Source organism: Rattus norvegicus, chromosome 5, assembly GCF_021556685.1.
Source record: "Rattus norvegicus strain SHRSP/BbbUtx chromosome 5, alternate assembly SHRSP_T2T, whole genome shotgun sequence".
NCBI classification, from domain to species: Eukaryota; Metazoa; Chordata; class Mammalia; order Rodentia; family Muridae; genus Rattus; species Rattus norvegicus.
In genome coordinates this window covers 138,223,424-138,247,894 of record NC_141538.1, presented here as the reverse complement: position 1 = coordinate 138,247,894, position 24,471 = coordinate 138,223,424, and the positions used below count along the sequence as shown (strand labels likewise).

Genomic DNA, 24,471 nt, shown 5'->3' with positions numbered 1-24,471 from the left:
ATTTAAAGGAAGAGACCTATGAGAGCATGGGAATCACTTCCAGATCAAGAAATGGATTGAAACTAACAGGGGTGTGGGTGTCTGCGTCTATCTGAGTCATCAGGAGTTTGGGGACTCTTATGGAAGAGTTGGGGGAAGGATTGAGGGCCACAAAGGGAGTAGAAACTCCACAGGAAGACCAACCACATCAATTAACCTGGACCATTGGGGCTGTCAGAGACTGAACCACCAACCAAAGAGCATACATGGGCTGGACCTAGACCTTCCTGCATATATGTGGCATATGTACATCTTGGTCTTCATTGGGTCTTTAATGGGAGTGGGGGCTACCCCTGAAGCTGTTGCCTGTCCATGGAGTATGTTCTAGCTGGGCTGCCTTGTCTGGTCTCAGTGGGACAGGAGGCACACAACCCCACAGAGACTTGTGCCAGGGTGGTGGGGATACCCAGAAGGGACTCTATCTTCTCAGAGGAGAAAGGAATGGGTGGAAGGGATTATGAGAGGGGAACAGGGAGGGCAGGCAGTACTCAGGACACAGTGAATAAATAAAAAGAAAAAAGAAAAGAGAAAAAGGTCGCATAAAACTGACTTGTCCTAAGACTGGAATTGGTGTCTCTCTAGCAAACCTAGATGACAAGAAAACAGCTGTCAATGCTTTTCCAACCTCAGGGGGGGATCATTTCCTAATCCTGCTGCTTTCAATCAAGGAGAGAGAAATTTTTAATGGAAATGTTATTATGAAGTAAAGAGAGAGAGAGAGAGAGAGAGAGAGAGAGAGAGAGAGAGAGAGAGAGAAACTGACCAGGGGCTGACTCTAGTTTGCAGTTGATTCTGCATCATTCAATTCCATTCAATTCTGTACACCAACTTGGCCACTTTTTAAACTTTCCTCAAGGAGCTGTGATGTCAGAGCTTTTCTTGTTCAGAGTTTCTTTGAGCCGAGGCATTTCTGGGGACCCAGCCCACTCTACTCCACCCTTCGATTCAGGTTTGGCTTTTTTCCAGGAAACCATGGATGACATCACTGGCAATCATCATTTGCATCCTCCTCCCACGGGCTATGTGTGTGCTCTAAGACATGCTCCATTGGGGCATCAACTACCCGAGGAAAGCAAAAAGAGAAAGGAGGATTTAGCTTGGCTCACAGTTTTAAAGGTTTTAGTCCATGGTCACTTGGTCCTCAGATGAAGCTGAACATCATGGCAGACAGTGTATGTTGGAGCAAAACGTCCCACCTTGGGGCAACCAGGAAGCAGAGAGAGGAAGACAGGGATGGGCCAGGGCAAGATACACCCTTCAAAGACGTGCCTTAGCACCCACATCCTCCAATCAGGCTCCACGTTCCACAGTATCCACCACCTCTCAGAAGCCTGATGAGTTGTGAATTCAGACCTTTCATGATCCAGTTAGTTCCCCCCAACTTCATCAGGAGGAAAATCAGTTGTAACACATAAGCATTCTGGAGACATTCCTTTTTTATATGTATGAGTTTTTTGCCTATGTGAATGTAAGGGCATTGGCCTGGTGCCCATGGAAACCAAAGGAGGGCTCAGATCCCTTGGAACTGGACTGTTGTGAGCCACCAGGTGGGTGGAAACTGAACGTAGATCCTCTGCAAGAACAGGAAGTGCTCTGAGATGCCAAGCCATCTCTCCAGACCCACACTCTGGTGTTGTTTAACACTACCTCAGACACAGTACACAATACTGTTTGCACAGTATTTCATTAGGTTGGGATGTCATTTTGGTGGCTATTACACAATAAATATCTTGTATATAAAACCTGGTACGCATTTACCATTTTTCCTGTAGAACGAGTCCTACAGGTAAAATGACAAAACCCAAGTTTATGAACATTGTAAAGGTCCACTATAAATATTTTTACATGTTTTCCACTGATCTATAATTTATTAAATTAATATGCATAGCAATCTTTCAAAGCGATTCACAAAATTTGTTACTTCTAATTCATCAACTTTCCACTGTGGGATATTCATTCTTGGACCCACAACATCTTCCTTGATGGCAAGAAGCATGAAGCATGATACTAGATCCTAAGGATGCAGCAGTAACCCAGACTACCATGGTCCCTGCTTTGTGGAACTTGATACCCAGTTGAGAGCTAAGATGATGCTTTTGTTGTTGCTGCTGCTGCTGTTTGGGTTTTTGTTGTTGTTGTTATTTGTTTGTTTGTTTGTTTGCTTGTTTGTTTGTTTGTTTTTGAGACCAGGTTTTTCTGTATAGCCCTGACTGCCTGTAGGGATGCATCCATACAATCTTGTGTGTTGTATGGATGTAACGCCTGTCAATTAAAAAGCCTGTGGCCTCTGGCTTAGGCAGGAAATACAGGTGGAATATCTGGGAGGCAGAAAGGATTCTGGGAGAGAACCAGACAGGAAATCAGCCTGGGAATATGTGAGGAGACAGACACGTGGTACCTGAACACAGGTAACCAGCCACATGGCAGAATGAGGATTAAAATAAATGGGATATATTAAGTTATGATTCTAGTCAGAGTAGAGCCTAGATATAATGGCCTAGGTATTTGTAAATAGTTTTTGAGTCTGAGTCTTATTTCTGGAAGCATGGAGATGGGAGGAAGAACCGGTACATAACTTCAACATCTGCCTCCTGGGTGCTGAGATTAAAGGCATGTGCCACCAAGCCTGTGTTTCTCGTGGGAGGAAAATACAGTATGGTTGTAAGGCTCATGATCAGCTCTCTGGCACTAATGAAAAGTCTGTCCAACTTGTTACAGGCAGGGAGCAGAAAAAAGAGACTCGAAAAAGAGCCCATAGCATGATGACAGTTTTCAAGGACATGTCCCCGTGGCCTACTTTCACCTCCACATTTTCTTACCTCCCAGCAACACCAGCATATCATAAATCCATCAAGTGGTTAATCCATTAATTATATCAGAGTCCCAAAGCCTATCTGTTAGTTGTACGTGAACTTGTGGGGGGCATTTTATATTCAATCTATAACAAAATCAATGGCAGAGTCAAGCTTATGTGGCATGAAGGAGGGGGAGAAGGTGGCCTGAGATGAGTCTGTGTAGGTCTGTGGGATCAGATTGCACTTGGCCTCAAGCCATCCTCACTTTTCACCAGCTTGCAGAGAATGAGTTTTAGCTCATGCCTCCTCTTGGGCCAGGAATTCTCCAAAATCCATGTCCCTGCCCTGAATCCAGCTCACATGTAATATGAGTGTGGTTTCACATGGCAGTGAAACCTTTTTCAATATGCTATCATAAGGCAGCATCCTCCCAAGAACATTCCCTTTATTTTAGTAAAAGATTTTAATGGCTTGGACATCTCCTGTTTTATGAAACAGGAAGACCACAGGGACTCCACAGAAGTGGTTGGTCTTGTTGGGGCCTGTTTTATAGGCCCTAAAGAACAAAGGAGAAGAAGACTGATGTGCCTGAGAGACACTTCACAGTGCCCTGTTCTACCAGCCAAGTAAGGGATGGTCCCCCAAAGGACCTGTAAAGAGCTAAAATTGGAGATAGATTGGGGGGTCATTGCATGGTTTCTACTATCATGTGAATCAGTTCTTGGACAAAGATAATCTAGCATGAGTCACTTTGTGTCCTTCTAGGGACTCATTCTGGGGATCTACCCCAGCCTGTTACTTTAAGGAAAGCCCTCTTCACATCCTTGTTCCGGAGACTATAGATGACAGGGTTGAGAAAAGCAGAGATGACATTGTAGAATAGGGCAAGCTTCTTGTCCTCTTCTGGGGAGGCTTTAGAACCAGGCTTCATGTACATGACCATGGCCGGCACACAGAACATGGTGACCACAGTGATGTGGGATGCACAGGTGGAGAAGGCTTTCAGTCGCCCCTGTGCTGAACGGATCTTCAGGATGGAAGTGAAGATGTTCACATAGATGACAAGGATAAGGGACAGGGGGATCAGTATGACACTAAACCCAAGGATGAAGTCTACATGGTCGTTGACTGAGGTGTCTGCACAAGCCAGCTTTAAGACTGCAGGGACTTCACAGAAGAAGTGGTTGATCTTGTTGGGGCCACAGTAGGGGAGGCGCATAGCAAAGATAGTGTAGACGAGAGCAGCAGTGACACCACAGAGTCCACAGAAAATGGCCATTACCCCACATAGACATGGGCTCATGATGACCTTGTACCTGAGTGGGTGACAGATTGCTACATACCTGTCTATGGACATGATGGCAAAAAGCCAAGACTCTGTGACACCCAGCACCAAGAAAATGAACATTTGAGTCACACAATTGGAGTAAGAGATTGTCTTCTTCTGGCTGGCCAGATGTGCCAACATCTGGGGCACAGTTGTGGTGGTGTAGCCTAAGTCCAACATGGAAAGAACGCCAATGAAGAAATACATGGGGGTATGGAGGCGTGAGTCCAAGCAGATGAGGATGAAGATCAAGCCATTGCCCAGAAGGATCAACATGTAAAGTGTCAGAAAGGCCGAGAAGAGTAGAGGTGTGGTCCTGGGGCTAAGGGAGAAGCCCAGAAGGATGAATTCTGTCACAAAGGTCTGGTTGGAACCTTGCATTACACTCTACTCTTAATGAAAGAGAACAGGGAATTAGCTAAGTCATGTCCCAAGTTGAGGATGGGTAGTGGTCAGTGTCCAAATTTTATGAAACTCCATTATACCCTTCTCAACAGGACTGCCCGCTTTGTCTGCTGCTGTTCTCTGGAACCATTCCCAGGAAGTTTATAGAGAACAGAGAACCATGTACAGTGCTGGTTCTGCCTCTAAAGCAATAGAAGATACCGTCTCAGATCAGTTTCCCCTACTATGAAACAGACAAGATGATGCCTAATGCTCCTCACCAGAGTCTTTCTCCTCTTAAGGAATCTAAGTTTCCTTAAGACAGCCAGGTAAAAAGTAAGTATTGGTGTAAAAGCTCCATGAAGAATCTGGGAGACAGAGCAAGAGTTCGGGGTACTCAATGCTCTTTTAGAGGGATGGGCCCCCAGCACCCATATGGTGGCTTATAACTGTCTGTAATTCTACTTTAGGAACTCTTCTGGCCTCTGTGAGTAGCAGGCACACACACGATGTACATACATACATGGAGGCAAAACACTAATACATAAAGAGTAGAAATAAAATATTTTTTAAATTCTATGCAAATTTGCAACTCAAATGCCTGAGACACAGAGAGATTGCATTTAGACCCTTCAATGACATTAATTTCTTCTTCCACTTCAATTATCCCCTCAGTGGGTCCACAGACCAGGATGGCTCTAACTGCTTATATCACAAGTCGCATTGGAGTAGATGCTTGAGTGAGCCATTTGCTCTTTCCCCAGAGCTTTGAGACAGCTTCTAAAAATATAAAATGGGAATAAACACATCCTTGTTACACCTAAGAGGAAAACTGAGATGTTAGCGTGAAAATCACCCTGAAGGAGGTCTAACCTATAGCGTATGCTCAGTACATGTTAGCTGCATTTCTGAAGGGTTTGGCACACATTTGGCTCTTTTAAGCCGTGCAAGTATCCTATGAAGTCATCCTGCTTCCCAGAATGTCCACAGTCAACTGCCACTCTCCCAGACGTCTAACCCTGTATCTTCTCCTTCCAAAAGCCGACCTGCTGACTCAGCTGTTTCAGAGCCTAACACCCTTGAGCCTCATGTGAACAAGGAAAGGACACTTCTACAAAGGAGTATCATCTGCATTGCTGAGAACGGAGCAGTGTTGATTCTATCTGTGTCACTTCTGCCACCGACGTGTCTGTCTTCAGCCTGCTTGCTCTTGGGGCGTCTCAGCTAAGTCTTCGTAAGAATCCTGTGCCTATACCCAGTCCCCTAGATGATTTCTTAGCCTTGACACTCAGGATGGATGACACACAGCTTGGCCTCCCTACATGCCAGGTACTTTCCCAGGACTTTTATAGACTTTACCCAATACTGTCAAGTAGCTAGAAGCAGACATTTTATTAATTAAAACCCCCTTTTCATTAAAGAGGCTCTGAAGGCCACACTACCTCCCAAGGGTGATCTGCTGCTTCCTTCTCATCTCAAAGGATAATGGTGCCTGCTTCAGTCATGTGGGCCTTAAAGGGAAAAGTCATGTGAGGAGTAAGAAGGGTGTGTCTCAGACAGCTTTTCGGTTTGCTTGAATCCCGGCTCTGACTTTACTTCTACATGACTTTGACTATTAGTAACCTCTCCAGGACTCAGTTTTCCTGGCTGTAAAAAAGGGATAAAATTATCGCATTTGCAACCCACATCCCTCCCACTGAGAAGCAGCCAATGGATGTTAGAATATCTTACTTGGGGCCCAGAGCTGGAAAATATGCTTCCATCCCCCACTTGTCACTTTTACACAAAAGCTAGAGAGTGAGATTTGCCTCAAGTAGCTGGTGTTTGGGAGTGCTACACCTGGCTGACCTGTGAGCGCAGTCTGTGAGCAGAGATAGCCATCTGTACACGAGCAACACAAGAAAAGTCCCGTTGTACAGTCAAGACTTAGGGTCAGAGACTCCGGCTTCTGAGGCCGTGGATCATACCCATAGCTCTCCTAAAGGTGAGCAAAGTTCTTAGGAAAAGCTCCCTGACTCTTAGGCCTTGGGAAGTGAGCATCCCACATGAAAAGTGACAAGGACCAACATCGGGGCCCATCACAAGGAGTTTCCTGTCTATAGCAAAACGATGGCTGACAGGAACTCAGGGTAGGTTCTCGGCTTAGTGAAATGCATTCTGCCCTTGGTTTTTAGGGGGAAAAGGGCAAATCATGAAGGCAAAGAAACTTCTGTTGGTTTTAGTGTATTTATCTGTATACATACACATGCTTACACACACACACACACACACACACACACATGGACACACGGACACACGGACACACACACACACACACACACACGGACATATACACACGTGAAGATACTTATACACATCACAAATACACAGGAGCTGATGGCATCTGTAAGAACAATCCATTAAAACCACTCAGAAACTCAGAGAAACCCCTCAGCTATAGCTGCATCCCCAACACTGGTCCCCAGGTTTCATTGTCGCTGCCAGCAGAACACCTCTTCCACCCATCTGTTCCCCTACAACACCCCTGCCGATGTCCACCTAAGACATGCATCTATTTCTGCCCCTTTCTCTCTCTTTCTCACCTCCTCCTTCTCTCATCCCAGTCAGACATTCCCCAGGTCATTCACTGTGCACACTCCTGCTAAAATAAAAATCTGAATTTCAGTTTCTTGTCTACAAGGAAAAGACTAAAAGACTTACAGGAATACCCTGCTTGGTTTTGGTCCCATTTCCCGGGCCAGTTTGTGTGTTCTTTCTCTTAGAGGTGAGCAGCTATAACAGCGTGCACAGAAAATGTCCCTGCAAGTCCAGGAAGCCATGAGAGAGGAACTGTGGGACCACACTGTGGTTGGAGACATCCTTGAGCATGATGGAGTTTGGAGCAGAGTTGGGACAGGAACCCAGAGATCCGGCTGCCAGCAGGTCCACTCTTGGGACCTGTCTTAGCTCAAAACAAGCTCAGTCAGCTTGGAAATTCTGCAGCACAGAGTCTGCCCCACTGAGAAGTGTGGCTCCACTGAGCATAACTTGGTTTTCCTCCGTGTCTCCTCATTGAATAGGGATGAGGAAAAGCTAATGGTGTGATCTATGTACTGGAAGCCAGAGCAAAAGATAAAGGGATGATTACATCCACTTCTACTTTATACTTTCCCCTCCTAATCCCCAGCAGTTGAGAAAATACAAACAAACACCTCCCCCTTCAAAATAAAACGCCCTACCTGCACCTCTGAGAAGAAACCAGGGCCCAAGTTCATGGAAAGAGGGTTGGAGTAGTTGATGCTAATGCCATGGTCTTTCTACCATTACTCTCAACTCCTACCCAAGCCAAGAATAATATTCCTAATAATGGCAGCTGTCCATGTGCCCAGTACCACAACCTCTGTTTTTCATCCATAGCTTTATTTAAAATAGTTTAAAGAAATAATAGTTGACAAAAATCTAAAGATCAACACAGGCATCTCCAATCAGAACCATCGCCTACCGCACAAAGCAGACAAAGACATCCCAGCATGCCTGCATGTGAGCCTGTCCTTATGACTGTGTCTCCTTGATAGATGGGGAACGGAGATGGTACGCCTTCCCTACAGTCACGGGTAGAGCTCCGGCAGAGCCTTTGTTCACAACCACGAAATTGCATTCACAGAAAGAGTATATGGCTGACCTGCCTGGAATCAGGTTCCCTCTCCCCACTTCTTTTTATTGCTCACTTGCTGTGTCACCCTTGCCTCCTCCTGAGTGGAAGCAGAATGAAAGTGGGCAAGAGGGGCTGAAGTTGTGTCCCCCAAGTAGATCTAGTAAAACTATAGCAGTAGCAGGTCAGGATGAGCAGATAGAGGGAGGGAATGGTACAAGGCTTGTTCCTAGGCTACTGGGGCTGTCAGGGCACAGAAGGGGGTGGCCACATGACTCTATTTCCACTTCTGTCCCATGCCCTGTATATTCTTCTTCCTCCCAGTCAACTCACAAGGAAGAGGCATTCTGATAAGAGACCAGGGGCCTATATGCTCTCTACCTCTGCATCCAGGTAGGAGTTCACAGTCCCATCTGGAAGAAAGAAAATGTCTGGACTCAGGGGTACGAAGGTAAACAGGGGTGCCCTTCAAGGGACTGGGGTGTGTGGTACCCATAGATAGATGGGATGGAAGTCTCGTGTTATCTGGATGGAGAATCCAGCGTGGTGATAAATGAAAAAGAACTAAAGGAAACAGAAAAGACCCCGACTTAAAGAGAGCAAAAATCAGCCAGGGTACAGGTCAAAAATTCAGCCTGGACAGATCGGAGACATGGAGGCAAAGTTCAGCAAGCACCGTGGTCCACAGAGGAACAGAAAGCAAAAAACTGCAGTTAGGGAGAGACGGTCCACGGACTAAAAGGGGCTGGAAACTAGAAGCCAGGGTTCATAGTTGACCCCGTAGAAGTCAAATGACTGGACTATAGCAGCTGCCACCAACTCATGCCCCTTGCACAGGAGCACTCCTTGTCTGTCTGCTCAAAAATCACAGCCTGTCTGAACACCAAAAGCAGGAGCTGCCTTCGGAGTAAAATCCAGCCCAGCCCCCAGCTCTGGTCTTGCCTGAGAGGCAGACCCAGCCCCTCACACATCCATGTATGGGAATGAGTGGGGTCTGAGGTGTCTAGAGTGAGTTCAGGTCCTGCAGGCTCTCAGCGTTCCTCTCAGACAGTCACCTTTCCACTGATACCCATCCCAAACTGCTCTGGGCAGCTTCAGAGACTCACCAGCTTCCAGAGACAAAGGTGATCTTCAGCACCTCACCGTTATAAGAGCATCTGTGTTCTCTGAAGCCTCACTATGAAAACATGCTCCCTTACCTCCCAGAGATGGAAGTCTCACTCTTTCTTGAGGTAGCTTTGGTGGCTATGATCATTCCTCATAAAACTTGTACTGAGCTGAGAGCAGGCACTGGCCCCCTATGACCTCAATAATGAGCTCCCTAAAGCATCCCACTCTCCTATATTTTTCCTTCCCACCCCCAACCATGCCCTTTCCTCTCCTCCAGGTTCTCCCATCTGCACTGCAATCTTACCACTCTCACCTGCCCTTACCTTTCTTTAGGATGTTGTGTGGTGCTATTTCAATCTCCCCTTGATAAGTCCTCCTTGCCCTGATCCTGCCTATAATTTCCAAACTGGATCTTGGCTTCCTCCCAACAGCTCTAATGCCAGACAGCAACCCCAACAGACTCTTCTGGCAGCCACCGGGATCACCCCTCCCTTCCGCTCCATGGCTAAGAGTTCCCTACAACAACCTCTGGGGAAATGGCTGCTGTAACCAAGGAGCCTGTGGTTTGTAGTCATACAGACTTGGTCACTGTGACCTGTGTAAGCCATGTAGCTTCCCAGAGCCCCAGTTTCCTCCACAAATTAGAATTATGCTCCCCATCTCATGGCCACATTCATGCTTTCCCAGTGGTCTTCGTGGCCTAATATTTGACACACTATGAATCTCTGCAGTATCACCACCCCCTTTTAAAGGCATGGAAATGGAATCACAGAGCCTGAAGTGGCCCATGGTCATCCAGGAATTTGGTTAACACTTTTGTGGGACCACACAGGCTGTGTTCCTGAAGGGTACTCAATCCCAGGCCATGATCCAGCACAAGCCAGAATAGAGACTCTTATTCACACAGAATAGGATCACATGTGGAACGATGTAGGACTGAAGGCAGTTGACTAGTGGACTCTAGAGTCAAAAGTAGCAGCTGGGGGTAGCCGGGAACTTCTGGGGCTTCTGCTAAAAACATACTTTCCTAGGGACCCAAAGGAAAAGAGAAATACAACCAGTGTTCTCTAGAGGTGGAACACCACTGAGCAAAGTGGTAAGAGGACCCATCCAAGATCCAGTGTCTGAGGTTGATGAAATGCCATCCAAACTTGATTGTCTGATGCCTCTGGAGAGATCTGTGGGCTGGGAAGAGAAGCCAGGACCACCAGAGTGTATAGACTGGTCAGGTAGTCTGCTCAAAGCTTTTCTGGTGCCTAGCTCACCTGCAGCATGGCTTACCCAAGCCGGAGCCCTCCCACCCTTCTGAGGAATCATGAGGTGCTTTCAAGGTCTCAACTCCAGGCACAAGTGTTAGAGACAAGTCAGGATCCTAGGGTCATTCCACTATGGATACCTCCATGTCCAGATCGACCTCTGCTAGATTCTTCCCTGTTCTTGAATTCCAGATATGAATCCACACTCATAAAGGAAATTAACAGATACGAAAGGCAGAAGGGCTAAAGCACTACCCTGCAGTTCCATAAAGCAAGGAAAGGTCCAATTGAGACTTACTGATGCTCTCACTGGCTCTTTTCTCTGACTAAATGACAGCGGGTCTTCTCTATCTGGGCTTCTCTATCACATTTTACTTTCAACAGTATTGTAACTGATTCTAATTAGAAGACTACCCATCTACCTTTTCTTTGCCAAAACCAACATGTGTATGGTGACAATTTTGGGGGCTAGTCAACACATCATGAACAGTCCAAACCAGAGTGGCAACCCTATTCTTCCCTCTTCCAGAGTCTCTTGTAATATGGCAGATAATGGTACTTGGTCTGGTCCCATAAGACTTAATGGGGTATTCCACCTATGTGCTTTAATTTTTTAGCATTTATTTGTTGTTTATATAATTGTGTGTGGTGCATGTTTATGTGTATATGGGTGTGTACATGCCACGACATACATGTAGAGGTCATAAGACAACTTGTTAGAGTTGGTTTTCTCCTTTCATCATGTGAGTTTCAGGGATCAGACTCAGGGCATCATGCTCGGTAGCAAGTGCTTTCACCTGATGGGCCTCTACTGATGAGTTTTAAGAAAAGAATTGGTTTCCTAATGAAAGAAATAGGGTGACCGTGACCCAACTCTATTCCTCAAGACTCCCTTCCCCCCTTTTCTCATCTACAGATGTAGTCACTGGAGTCCAGCAAACCATCTTGAGTCCATACGGACATGGCTCAAAAGTCAACAATATCTTTCTCACTAACATTATCCACATGAACCAGTATAAATAGCTGGTTACACAAAGCCTCTCACTGTATGAAAACATAATTTGTGCGCATGTCTAAACCACTGTTCATTGAGGTTTTATGTTTATTTTTGTGGGCAAATTCTAATGTATATATTGAGCCTTTTGTTTAGTATTTATTTATTTATTTGTGTATGTATATGATATGTGTGTGTGTGTGTGTATGTGTGTGTGTGTGTGTGCAGACTTCCTATGTGTGCACATAAAGAGGCCATTAGGTTGATATCAGGTGTCTTCTTCTATAACCCTCCTACTAAATTTTTGAGAAAGGGTTCCGTGCTGAGCCTAGAACTCACCAGTCGGCTAGACTGGTCAGCCAACAAACCCTAGGACCCCCATGTCTCTGCCTCCCAGAACTGTTATCACGGGCCCATACTGCTAGGCACACATTTTCATACAGGTGGTGGGAATCAAGCTCAGGTCCACATGCTTGTGCAGCAAGTACGTTACTAAGCCATCTTCCCAGCCCTTTTAAAGACAAGATACACAAGAAGTAATTTACCGTCTACTTATATATTATTTATAACCATTATTTTCAAACACCTGGTCACCTATTAGTCTGTAGTTTTGATCTCAGTTTTCCTATTATAGTAATACTAAACTGGACACCACTGTAGCATTGCAAGATTTTCTGTACAAAACCCTTACTGAGATGAGTTGGAGTTCTGAAGTATAAAGATACCAGCTGTAGAATTTGTTTGTAAGATGAAGTGACAGGAAGCAGAATCACACCCCCCCACCCAACCCATGAATAACCCAAACCCTGAACAAAACAGGTGAGATCAGTTCTCTAAGACACTGGATGTCAGGTCATGAGGAGGAAGTGATGTGATCCTGTTTAAATTACAAACATTTTTAAAATAGAGAATTTGCCTAGCAACAACAAAAGCATCTAAGCCAGACAAGAAAGCAGGGAGTTGAGCTCTGCAATTCTTCCAGGTTGTCACATGCTAAAGTGTGCTGTGGGGACTGAGAGAAGAGGAAGTGGGGGGTCTTCTAGGTTGGGAGATATACTGGGAGACCACAGCACCTGAAATTCACAGGAGAGGAGATGCCGTCAAGAAGAGATCCAGCAATCTGCAGAGGGCTCCATTCTACATGCTCACAGAGTGTTGGTCAGTATATGTAAGTAAAGAGACTATCTGAAGACAGAGAAAACCAGTGATCACGGGGTCTCAGGGGGAAGACTCAAGGAAAACAACTTCCAGAACCCACACTGGACTAGCAACAGATCCTGCACCCACCAGCCAGACTCACCGAGGCTCTGGTGTCACCTAACAAAAAGCCAAACACAAAACACTCAAGTGTCAAAGAAAAGAATATTCCACCTCACTTCACCCCCCAGCATCCCCTTTCCCTGGGGCATCAAGTCTCTACAGGATTAGGTGCATTCTCTCCCACTGAGGCCAGACAAGGCAGGTCTCTGCTACAGATGTGCCAGGGGGCATAGACCAGCCTATGTTTCTCTTTGGTTGGTAGCTTAGTCTCTGGGAGGTCGGACAGGTCTGAGATAGTTGATACTGTTGTTCTTCCTATGGGGTTACCATCCCCTTCAGCTCTTTCAATCTTCCCCCAACTCTTCCATAGGGGTCCCTGACCTCAGTCCCATGCTTGGCTGTGAGTATCTACATCTGTGTCACTCAGCTGCTGGTAGAGCTTCTCAGAGGGCAGCCATGTTTAACTCCTGTCTGCAAACACCTCATAGAATCAGTAATAGTGACAGGGTTTGGTGCCTGCCCATGGGATGGATCCCAAGTTGGGCCAGTGGTCACTGTGTGACCTTTCCTTCAGTCTCTGCTCCATTTTTGTCCCTGCATTTCTTTTAGGCAGGAACAATTCTGGGTCAACTTTTTTAAGGTAGGTGAGTGGTCCCATCCCTCTACTGGGCCAGGTCTGTGTATCTACTGGAGGTGGTCTCTCCAGGTTCCGTCTCCCCACTGTTGAGCATTTCAGCCAAGGCCATCCCCATTGAGACCTGGGATCCTCCTACATCCTAAATCTCTGGGACTTTCTAGAGGTTCCCCCACACACACCCTCAACCTCCACAGCTGCATATTTCCATTCACTCTCTTGGCCCTCTGGGCTTCTCTCTTGTCTCCCTCCCATACCTGATCCTGCCCCCCTTTTTCCCTTTTTCCCTCCCCCTCCTCTTCCCCACCCAGGTTCCTCCCTCCCCTGCCTCCCATGATTATTTTTTGCCTCTTTCTAAATGGGATTGAAGCATCCTTACTTGGGCCTTCCTTTTTGTTAACCTTCTTGAGTTCTGTGGATTTTATCATGAGTATTCTGTTCTTGTTGGATAATATCCACATATCAGTGAGTACATACCATGCATGCCCTTTTGGATCTGGGTTACCTCACTTGGGATGATATTTTCTGGTTCCATTCATTTGCCTGCAAAATTCATGATGTTCTCATTTTTAAGAGCTGAATAGCATTCCTTTGTGTAAATGAACCACATTTTTCGTATCCATTCTTCAGTTGAGGGGCATCTGGGTTGTTTCTAGCTTCTGGTTAGTATGAATAAGGCTGCCATGAACATAGTGCCCCTATGGTATGATAGGGCATCTTTTGGATATATGCCCAGGAGTGGTATAGCTGGGTCTTCAGGTAGAACTATTTTCAATTTTCTGAGGAACCTCCAGATTGATCTCCAGAGTAGTTGAACCAATTTGCAATCCCACCAACAATGGAGGAGTGTTCCTCTTTCTCCACATCCTCACTAGCATGTGCTGTCACCTGAGTTTTTGATCTTAGCCATTCTGACTGGTGTGAGGTGGAATCTCAGGGTTGTTTTGATTTGCATTTCCCTGATAACCAAGGAACATTTCTTTAAGTGCTTCTCCGTTGTTTGAGACTCCTCTATTGAGAATTCTCTGTTTAACTCTGAACCCCATTTTTAATTGAGTTGTTTGGTTTTGTGGAGTCTGACTTCTTGAATTCTTTGTATATTATGGATATTAGCCCTCTGTCAGTTGTAGGGTTAGAGAAGATCTTTTCCCAATCTGTAGGTTGCTGTTTTGTCCTACTGACAGTGTTCTTTGCCTTACAAAAGCTTTGCAGTTTCACGAGGTCCCATTTGTCAGTTAGTGTTGTTTCTTCTTTGTGCAGACTATTAACAAACCGCAACCAACAACAACCAACAACCAACCAACCAACAATAACCAACAACAACCAACAATAACCAACAACAACCAATAACCAACAACAACCAACAACCAACAACCAATAACCAACAACAACCAACAACCAACAACAACCAACAACCAACAACAACCAACAACCAACAACAACCAACAATAACCAACAATAACCAACAACAACCAATAACCAACAACAACCAACAACAACTAACAACCAACAACCAACAACAACCAACAACAACCAACAACCAACAACAACCAACAATAACCAACAACAACCAACAATAACCAACAACAACCAACAACCAACAACAACTAACAACCAACAACAACCAATAACCAACAACAACCAACAACCAACAACAACAAACAACAAACAACTAACACCCAACCCTACCTCTGGGGACCCCAGCATTTATATACCCTCTTAAAGTCCTCAGGATTCTAATCATCACACAGTTGCAGAAACTATTTCCTGCTGGCAAAATCATGCCTCTGTCAGATCATGAGGCAAATCATAGTCAACTCTGGGGACAATCTAAAGCAGCCCCATATTCCATGCCTGGGATTAAGACAAAAACACATTTATATAATATTTTGTGTTGTTTTTTAAGAAACCAAAATTCCAAAATTGTCTCCACACTGAAGTCTCTTAACGTTTTCATTGTGTAAGTCTTTGGTTTCTTTCATTATATTTATGTATAAGATGCTCCAGGGGCTACCCACACAACTGAGAGAACAGAAGCAGCAGTGACAGGACTCAGTGGTCTTCAAAAATGACACGAAGTTGGGAGGATAGGAAATGGGGGAGCATATCTTGGAAGAGATTAGAAGAGGGGATTTTTTTCTTCAACTTTTTATTAACTATTTTATAATTATTAATACATCTTTTTATTAATTTGTTCTCTGTGTATTATATCCCGACCATAGTTTCCCTCCCTCCCTCCACTCCCAACCTCCTCCATCCCCACCCCTCCCACCTTCTCCCTCTCCATCCATTCCTCCTCCATTTCCCTTCAGGAAAGAGCAGGTCTCCTGGAGGTATTAACCAAACATGGCATATCAGATTGCAGTAAGATTAGGCACCTCCCCTGATATGAAGGCTAAACAAGGCAACCCAGTAGGAAGACAAAGGCCCTAAGCATACAAAAGCACCAGAAACAGCCCCCACTACCTCTGTTAGGTATCCCAAAAACCACCAAGCTGTACAGTTATAACATATACACAGAGGACCTAGGTCAGACCAATTCAGGCTCCCTGGTTGTCATTTCAGTCTCAGTGTGCCCATATGAGTCTAGGTTTGTTGATTCTGTGGCTTTTCTCGTTGTGTCCTTGACCCTTGACCCTTGACTGCTTGACTCCTACAATCCTCCCTTCCCCTTTTCAGCAGAATTCCCTGATCTCCACTTAATGTTTGGCTGTAGTCTCTGCATCTGTGATCTGTTCCATTGGTCACTGAATGCAACCTCTCCGACCTACCACAGAACCAAACACAACTGGCAAAAAAATGTCAATGAAATGACACCTAATGGTGACATTCCTCCATACTGATAGATTGGTGCCTAACCCAACTGTCATCAGAGGAAGGGGTGAGCAAAATACAGTGTATGAAATTCTCAAAGAATTCATGAAAACATAAAAAGGAAAAAATTACACATGGAGAAACCATAAGAAGAGCTACCACAGCCACCACACTGAGGTTTCAAAAGCCAATGCCAAGCCTAGGGTCTTGCTCTGTTTGCTGTCTGCAAATCAGACGTGCCTGCTGTGCGTTGCATGCTCTAAGCCATGATAATCGTGGACTCAGCCTCTCCAGCACCGTGCCTGTCCACTTCCCACCATGATGGTCATGGACTCACCACTGAAACTGTAAGCAAGCGCCCCAATAGGCACTTTCTTCTACAAATATTTAGTCATGGTGTCTCCTCATGGCAATAGAATAGTAACTAAGACATATATCTAAACAGTAACTAAGACACATACTTTGCTCCAAGTATCTAGAAGCAAAAAAACCACACAACTGAGAGAGGTTATAAAGCTCTATGAATCAAAGAAAATTAGCATTTTGCAACAAGTGAAAATATATCAAAAATTGAGCGCTGTGATGAAAACAGTCATTAGTAAAAGATCCCTAGCACTAAGATTCTTACCTTAGAAAAGGAAAAGGCCACCTACCTATCAATGACCCCTGCTTTTGCCGGGAGAACTAGATAAAGATGAACAAGTTAGATACAAAGAGAAGGAAAAAATACCAAAGATAAGAAAAATCACTAAGACAAAACAGCAATAGGCAATGTTAGGAAAAGCATTATAAAGTTATTTTTAGTTGTTTTTAAGTCTTACTTTATGTATTCGGGTGTTTTGTCTGCACACATGTATGTCTGTGCACCATTTGCATTCCTAGTGCCAACAGAGGCCAGAAGAGGCTATCCGATCCCCTGGGACTGGAATTGTAGATATTTGTGAACTGCTATGCGGGTGCTGGGGATTGAACCCAGGCTTTCTGGAAGAGCAGCCAGTGCTCTTACCCACTGAGCTGTCTCTCCAGCCCCTGGTGTTTTTATTTTGAGGAGATAGACAGGTAAGAAATAAAGGTAGACGATATTAACATCCAGTGTCAGGAATGAGGAGAGAGCATCACAGTCGATTCCACAGATTTAAAATAAAAAGGAGAACGTTATGAGCAACTTTATTCTAGCAAACTAAAGCTTACGTAAAGTGGACAGACATTAAATACTGAGATTGATTTTTAAACGTTAGCTCACCTGGCTAGTCACAAATACGTTTTGTTTCTTTCTTTGTTTGTTTTGAGACAGGGTTTTCTACACAGTACTGGCTGGCCAGAACTCACTATGCGAACCCTGTTGGCCTCCCCCTCGCAGAGGCCCACCTACCCCTACCCCCTGAGTCCTGGATTTAATAGCCTGTGTCAGCACACCCAATATATTTTATGTATTTAAATTTAAATATATAATTAAAACATTTCTACAATGTGACCTCTGCCAATCAGATAAGAAATAAGATTATGCAAAGTCTGTACAAACTCTCCTAGGAAATTTAAGAATAAATAGTCCTTCTGTCAGCCTAGTATTGTAAAATGAATTAATTTTAATATAAACAAGTAAGGTGAATTAATCAGGCAGCTATATTTCTTTAACCTTTGCCAGTCCCCAATAACCACATAGAAAAACCATTTATTATTTCAATCTGGACCTCCATAGCAGTTAAATGATCTATAAAAACCCCTGTGCTGATCTGGCCCCCTCCCAGCACCATCCCATGATACCTTCGTCATCTGGCTCTGTGGGCTTCAGGTGTTTTTTCTTTTCCTCGTGGTGCCTTCTCATACTCTCTCCTTCTCATGCTGATCTGAATCTCCACCCAATATACACACATGCACACGATCACTGGCACACATACTCACACGTGTAAACACGCACACACACACACACACACACACACACACCTCTTCGCCCTGGCTTGTGGAAGCTTCTGCCTTATCCTTTCTTCTGCCCAGCCATTGGGTGATCAGCATTTATTGACAAGGCAGAGAACAAATGGTAAGAATTGTTCGCACAAACTTGAGACAGGAGATTCTTGGCCTTAGCGTTACAATGACATGCCTGGATTGAAACAGGATATGAGGGCAGAGAAACCAGCATTTGAATAAAAATGCAAGAGTAAACTTTACACAGTGCACAAAAACATTATACCAACATAGCACCGGTGCACTACAAAAAAAAAATTAAGAAACTATATTACCAATAAAGAGAGTTATAGGCTCATATTCCTTATAAACACACGGAGAAATTCTTAACAGAATCTTCACAAATTCAATCATAGTGCACATAGGTAGACGTTAACCCACCATAACTGTTAGATAAAAGAAAGTGTTGAGAGACAGACAAGTGCGCTGGGACAGATGGCGTCAAGCTTCAGGGGGCTATGATTCGAGGCTCCGGGCTCATCTGCTCCATTTGCTGAACTGGGTGACCTCAGAGAGATGGGAGCAGAAAGAGGAAGAGCAGGAGGAGGAGAAGGAAGAGGAGAAGGGAAAAGAGGATGAGGGGGGGGAGTAGAGGCAGAGGAGGGGAGATGAAAAGGAAGGGAAGAGAAAAGAAGAAGAGAGAAAAAGGGGGAGAGAAGAGGAGAGTCTCCTCCATTTCTTAAACACATACTATTTTCAGGGTGTGATTGCTCTCGCCTTCATTCTCTGATGGTATGAGGTTCATGCTTTATGATTTTAACTGATTTATGATTTAGGAAGTCTTAGGTTATTAGCAGAGACCAGCCTGTTAGATGGCACTGTAGCTAACAGTTGACCCACACCTCTCATCCACAAGGCAGGTTCCTGTGTGGTGATCATTATTCTACAACAGTAAATAAAGCCAGAAGACTGGTATTCCCTCCTCGGAATTCCAGTAGGACTCAAGCAGACACTTGGGAGTCATCAGGGTGGGTCAGAACAGGGCTATCCATCTGTCCAGCCTTTTGACCACTTGGTTTCCAGGCTCACAGCCTCGTAGACACTTTAAGTGTCAGCAGGGAGAAATTTCAGTCCCTAATGGAAACTTGTAAAGGATGCCCAGCTTTCCGGTTCCAGCCTGAAATGTCTTAGAGGGCATTAGACTTCCTGGCAGCATCTTTCATCCAACCCAGAGGCTCTACGTTGTATTCACAGGGTGAGCAAGTAATCCCCAGGGCTTCATGGACTGGAACCCTACTCTCCAACCTCACCTGACACAAGAGCACCCTTGGGTCTGCCCACTGGAGACCTATCCTGCACGACTTAAGAGAACAGCGGACCTCTCCTGCAGACCCACAGTGTAAGCAGCAGAGAATGGAATGCTTCCTGTTGTGACCCACAAAACCAAGAGAAAACAGGTGGATGCTGCCACAGGGGCGGAGGAAGCTGCTCAGGCAGAACAGGCTGGCCACTTGAAGGTGACTGAAGGCTGGGTGGTGGGGGTAGCACAGCGCTGGGCATATCCAAGAACGAGCAAAAGGGCCTCTGTCTCTCCGGACCACTCACTGGGATGGAGGGAAAGAAGCTTGTGCTTCTGGGGCAGAGGTTGCTCTACAGCTCTGTTCGTGGCCTTTTCTAGACTTGTGCTTGATGAAGCACAGTCTTCCTCTCTAGGAGAAGCCTAGAGCCTGGGAAGGAGGAGGGGACACCAGCAGGTGGAGAGTGGATATGAACAGGGTGCTTTCCTAATGAGAGGGCTTGAAGTAATTGCTCCCTTATCCCTTTGCAAGAGGCAGAAAAGCATAGTGGTAGGCCATCAAGGCCCTGGTATTAGTCCCAGCCCCGGTGCTGGCATACTGGCACTCATTACTTTGGTAGAAGACAGAGCAGAACTCGATTTACACAGAGAAACGTAATGCTGATATAGGGCTGTCTAACTGTCCTTACCACTGCCCAGCAGGGCACTAACTCCTGCATATCTTTCCTCAAGTGGATTCACTCTTGAACACATGGTTTCTAAGCCTTTAACAAGCGTCTCCTTTTTTTTTTTTTTTTTTTTTTTTTTTTTTTTTTTTTTTTTGCTAGAAGCTGTGGGATGATCAAAATGAGACAGCGTCAACCCACGGCCTGGTTAGAAAGACAATACACACATGAAATAAACAAGGCTGGACCATCCAAATAAGGATCAGAGGACCCCAAGTGGGGCTGTGAAGGTGCAGGGCTTGGGGGGACACAAAGGACCTGGGGAGGTGCCAATCAAACTGCAGTTGGGAAAGTACCAAGAAAGCCAGCTGTTAGGAGGTCCTGCATCTCCGGGAGGAGGGGCCTCGGGCTGCCCAGACAGGATCCCAATGCTGGTCATCTTGCTAGGATGAGTCGATTAACGTTAAGATGAGTCTCCTGAGTCTCCCCTAGCAACTGGACAATCATACCAACTTGAAAAGTCAGAGCCACTGGGCAAGGCCTTGAGCTCCATCAGGGAGACACAAGATGTGGCATGCAAACTGTGGGGTGGGGGGATTGGTACATACTCTTAATCATAGCACTAGGGAAGCAGAGGCAGGTGGATCTCTGAGTTCAAGGCCAGCCTGGGAGAGAATTCCAGGACAGCCAGGGCTACAGAGAGAAACCCTGTCTGGAAACACAAAACAAAACAAAAATAACCAAACGAAGCAAAAACCAAGAAGGACCAACCTGGCTAAGTGAGAGTATGCCTGCTGCTGTGTGGGTGACAAGGCCAGTGGGAGGCCTCTGTGATGGAGGGGCTGGAGTGTAGCCCAACCGGAAGGGGAATATGGGCATCTTCTCATTCTCTGCCCTCCTCTGGATGTCAGGGGTGGTTATTTGCCCTGTGGACCAGTTCCTGTTTCCTGAAAGTTTCCCCTTTCAGTGCCCTGAGCTGGGCTACGCCACCTCTTACCCTCACACTTTTATCCGGGACATTTTGCTCCTTTATCCAACTCCTCACACTCTTTGAATCTCTGAGCACACGTCTTGTGTGTCTTTTACCTGTTCAGTTGACTACACCTGCCTTCCACTCCTACCCTCATCTCATGGCCTCCAGTCCTTCCCACTGTGCGTTCAGACCTGCCCCTCAGAACCTGATATTCAGGAATGAGGTCTTCTATTTCTCCTCTCCCTGATCCAGTCTACCCAATGCCCGGCTATCTAAGTTGTCAAAATGTGTTGATCACTTTCTGTGAAGCAGATGCATCCCACACTGTCTCCCCTGTGGAAGAGATATCACTTTATAGATGAAAAACAAAGGCCTCTGACAGTTCTGTGACTCAGAAGGCAATATCCGGTCTGCAGAGGTCTCTCTGGTACAGTAATTAGCATGACTGCTTTTCCAGAGGCAACCAGATTCAAGTCTGTTGACTCCAAGTTCACATGCTATGTACCTACCCACAAATGCTCTGGGCTCACTTATCAAATTTCCGGAACAAACCCCACCCACACAGTTCTGCCCATCTCGGCCCTTCTCTGATGCTCAGGGCATTGGAATGTTTACAGGTCTCTAGCTTGATATCAAAGACAATTAGGCTGAAGGGTGCTATAGGAACATCAAATCCTAAAGGTTCAGTTTAAAAAGTGGGTCTGTGAAGCTCAGAGAGGGTTGTGGACTCATTCAAGATCACTCAGCACATAGGGGCAAAGCCAGGAGCAGCCAAACTCTTCTGACTTCTGGGCGTGTTTTGCTTACAACTAGCTTCTGCTATTCATCTCTTGGTTTATATTCTGCAAAAAAAGTCTCGACCCTGTATCTTGCATGCACCTCGCTATAACTCTGAACCACAAACACTTCATCTCTGTTTACCAGCTAGGGAGGGCGAGACCAGCAGAGGAGTTTGCTCAAGGTCATACATCTGGGTAAGTGACCACCATAGGTCACTCAGGAGAATCTGATTAAGTACTTAGTCATGGAAAGGAAACAGAAAACCTCACGTATCTAAGTTCAGGAAACAAAGCCTGCATAGTCCTCAGGGACTGAAAGCACCAAGCTAGAACTGGGGGTCTCTGCCTCAGTGCCAGGCTGTGAGGCCCTGTCCTGTGCTACTTGGTTTTTTTTTTTTCTGTTTTCAGCCTTAATGTTTATTAAACAACTACAACTACAACATTGCCATACCAAACTCATAGTATAACATCTTCGGATTTTTTTGAGACAGGCTCCCATGTAGCCCAGGCTGGCCTTTGATTCACTAAGTCACCGAGGATAACCTTAAACTTCTGGTCCTTCTGTCTCTATCTCCTGATTCTGGAATTACAGGTATGTGTCACAATGCCAGGTTTATGGGTTCTATTGAGCCTAGTGCACATTAGAGGCATTCTCCCAAATGAACTGCAGACCCAGCCCCTGAATGTATTTCTTTTTTTTTTTCTCCATCTTTATTAAATTGGGTATTTCTAAGATGCTGTAAAACGTTTACAAACTCTAGTAATTTTGTCTCAAGATAATTTGCCTAGAATTTTTTTATAAAACCTATTGATAAGGTCACCTACAACCTAGTTTCTAAGTTAACATTCTTTACCTGGATTTGGCTACAACCTAAAGCCTTTCCTCTCCCATCTTTTTCTATCAGCTTTTTAAGGTCTCCACTCGTCTCCTCCATGGTTACAGCTCGGCTGTGACTTCAGTGGCTACTGCACAGCCCTGGCTTGGCAGTGCCCTAAGCACCCACAGCCTGCTAACCCAGACTTTCAGATTTATCGTTTTCATCTTCAGCAGAAGGGTCTGACTACCATAGGGACAAGTGTGCACCCCTGGTTGGATGAACTGGCAGTGGCTGTGGATTGGCTGAATTCCCTACTGCAAAAACAGTCACCTTGTCTTCTGGGGAGGAAGGTGGCTTCCAGGGACGATCCTGTGAGCAGTCAGATCTCTCAACTCCTTGCCCAATGTCACAGCTATCCTGACTTTGATTTTCTTTTCCTTCAACTCAATACAGGTTTGACCGAGTGGCTGGAAGCAACTGTGTACACTGTGTGAGTGCCTCAGCTGCTCTTTCTCCCCTGCAGCCACAGACAGAGCGGCTCGCCTCTCCGTAACAGGCAGCTCACCATGCAGACCCTTAGAAAGGAAAACTGCAGCTCAGTGTCCGAGTTCATCCTCCTGGGCTTCTCCAGCGAATCCCAGATCAGAATGGCCCTGTTTATCTTTTTTCTTCTTCTCTACATGGTCACCCTCCTGGGCAACGGACTCATCGTCGCTCTGATTTACCTAGACTCTCGCCTCCACACGCCCATGTACTTCTTTCTCAGCATCCTCTCTTTGGTAGACATGAGCTACGTCACTACCACTGTGCCCCAGATGCTGGTTAACATGGTGTGTCCAAAAAGGACCATCTCCTGGGGTGCTTGTGTAGCCCAGATGTTCATCTTCCTGGTCCTGGGTATTGCCGAGTGTGTTCTCTACGCCATCATGGCCTATGACAGGTACATCGCCATCTGCTTCCCCCTTCACTATTCTGTACTCATGAGCCGTCTTGTGTGTGCCAAGATGGTTACAATATGCTCCTCCATCAGCGTCACGGGCGCTCTGATCTACACTGTCTTCACCATGCGTCTGCCCTACTGTGGTCCCTACAAGATCAACCACTTCTTCTGTGAGGTCCCCGCTGTCCTGAAGTTGGCCTGTGCAGACACATCCTTCAATGACCGCTTGGACTTCATCCTGGGTTTCGTCTTACTTTTGGTCCCTCTCTCCCTCATCCTGGCCTCTTATGCCTGCATCTTTGTCTCCATCTTAAGAATCCGCTCATCCCAGGGGAGACTCAAGTCCTTCTCCACATGTGCCTCCCACATCACTGTGGTCACCATGTTCTATGGGCCAGCCATGGTCATGTACATGAGGCCTGGTTCTTGGTATGACCCAGAGCGGGACAAGAAGCTGGCTCTGTTCTACAACGTTGTCTCTGCTTTCCTCAACCCCATCATCTACAGCCTCCGGAATAAGGATGTGAAGGGCGCTTTTATGAAAGTACTCGAGGAGGCAGAGGGACAGCCCAGTGAGCCAGAACTGTATGACTGGATGGAGCTCTTTTGGCTTACTAAAGACATCAGTTCTGAATAACTCGAGTTTTCCTGGAGCTCTAAGCAGCCAGGAGAGGTTGTGGCCACCCCTAAACAGAAAGTCGCACTGTTGCTTGTTGCATTTTCAGCTTCTAATGAAGACTCAGTCAAGTACTGAGGCAAAGGATTATTTTTAAAAGGCTGCCCTTAGAGTTTGTAGACATTGTTGCTTGCCATGGGCTCGCCCCTTACTTCTAGAAGTTCATGTCAGTTC

General features: G+C 45.7%; 3 protein-coding genes across 4 annotated transcripts in view; 1 reads left to right on the top strand and 2 right to left on the bottom strand.

Moving 5' to 3' along the window:
- Nucleotides 1-18,221, bottom strand: part of Or13p8b (olfactory receptor family 13 subfamily P member 8B) — a 31,402-nt gene extending 13,181 nt beyond the window's left edge. Inside the window, exon 1 of one of the 2 annotated variants that reach the window (XM_087551541.1) lies at nucleotides 18,009-18,221. The gene's annotated coding sequence lies outside the window, so the exon portion shown is untranslated. Of the gene's footprint in view, nucleotides 1-17,995 lie in introns of both variants that reach the window. The other variant, XM_087551542.1, reaches the window with a different exon arrangement.
- Nucleotides 3,604-4,542, bottom strand: Or13p3 (olfactory receptor family 13 subfamily P member 3). The gene has a single exon (NM_001000584.1). The coding sequence runs from the start codon at nucleotides 4,540-4,542 to the stop codon at nucleotides 3,604-3,606; it is 939 nt and encodes a 312-aa protein (NP_001000584.1).
- Nucleotides 18,222-23,247: 5,026 nt separating the features above from the next.
- Or13p4 (olfactory receptor family 13 subfamily P member 4) lies at nucleotides 23,248-24,197 on the top strand. Its single transcript, NM_001000583.1, is given in 2 exon segments — nucleotides 23,248-24,172; nucleotides 24,175-24,197. Coding segments are annotated over 2 exon segments (948 nt in total).
- Nucleotides 24,198-24,471: the final 274 nt, after the last annotated feature.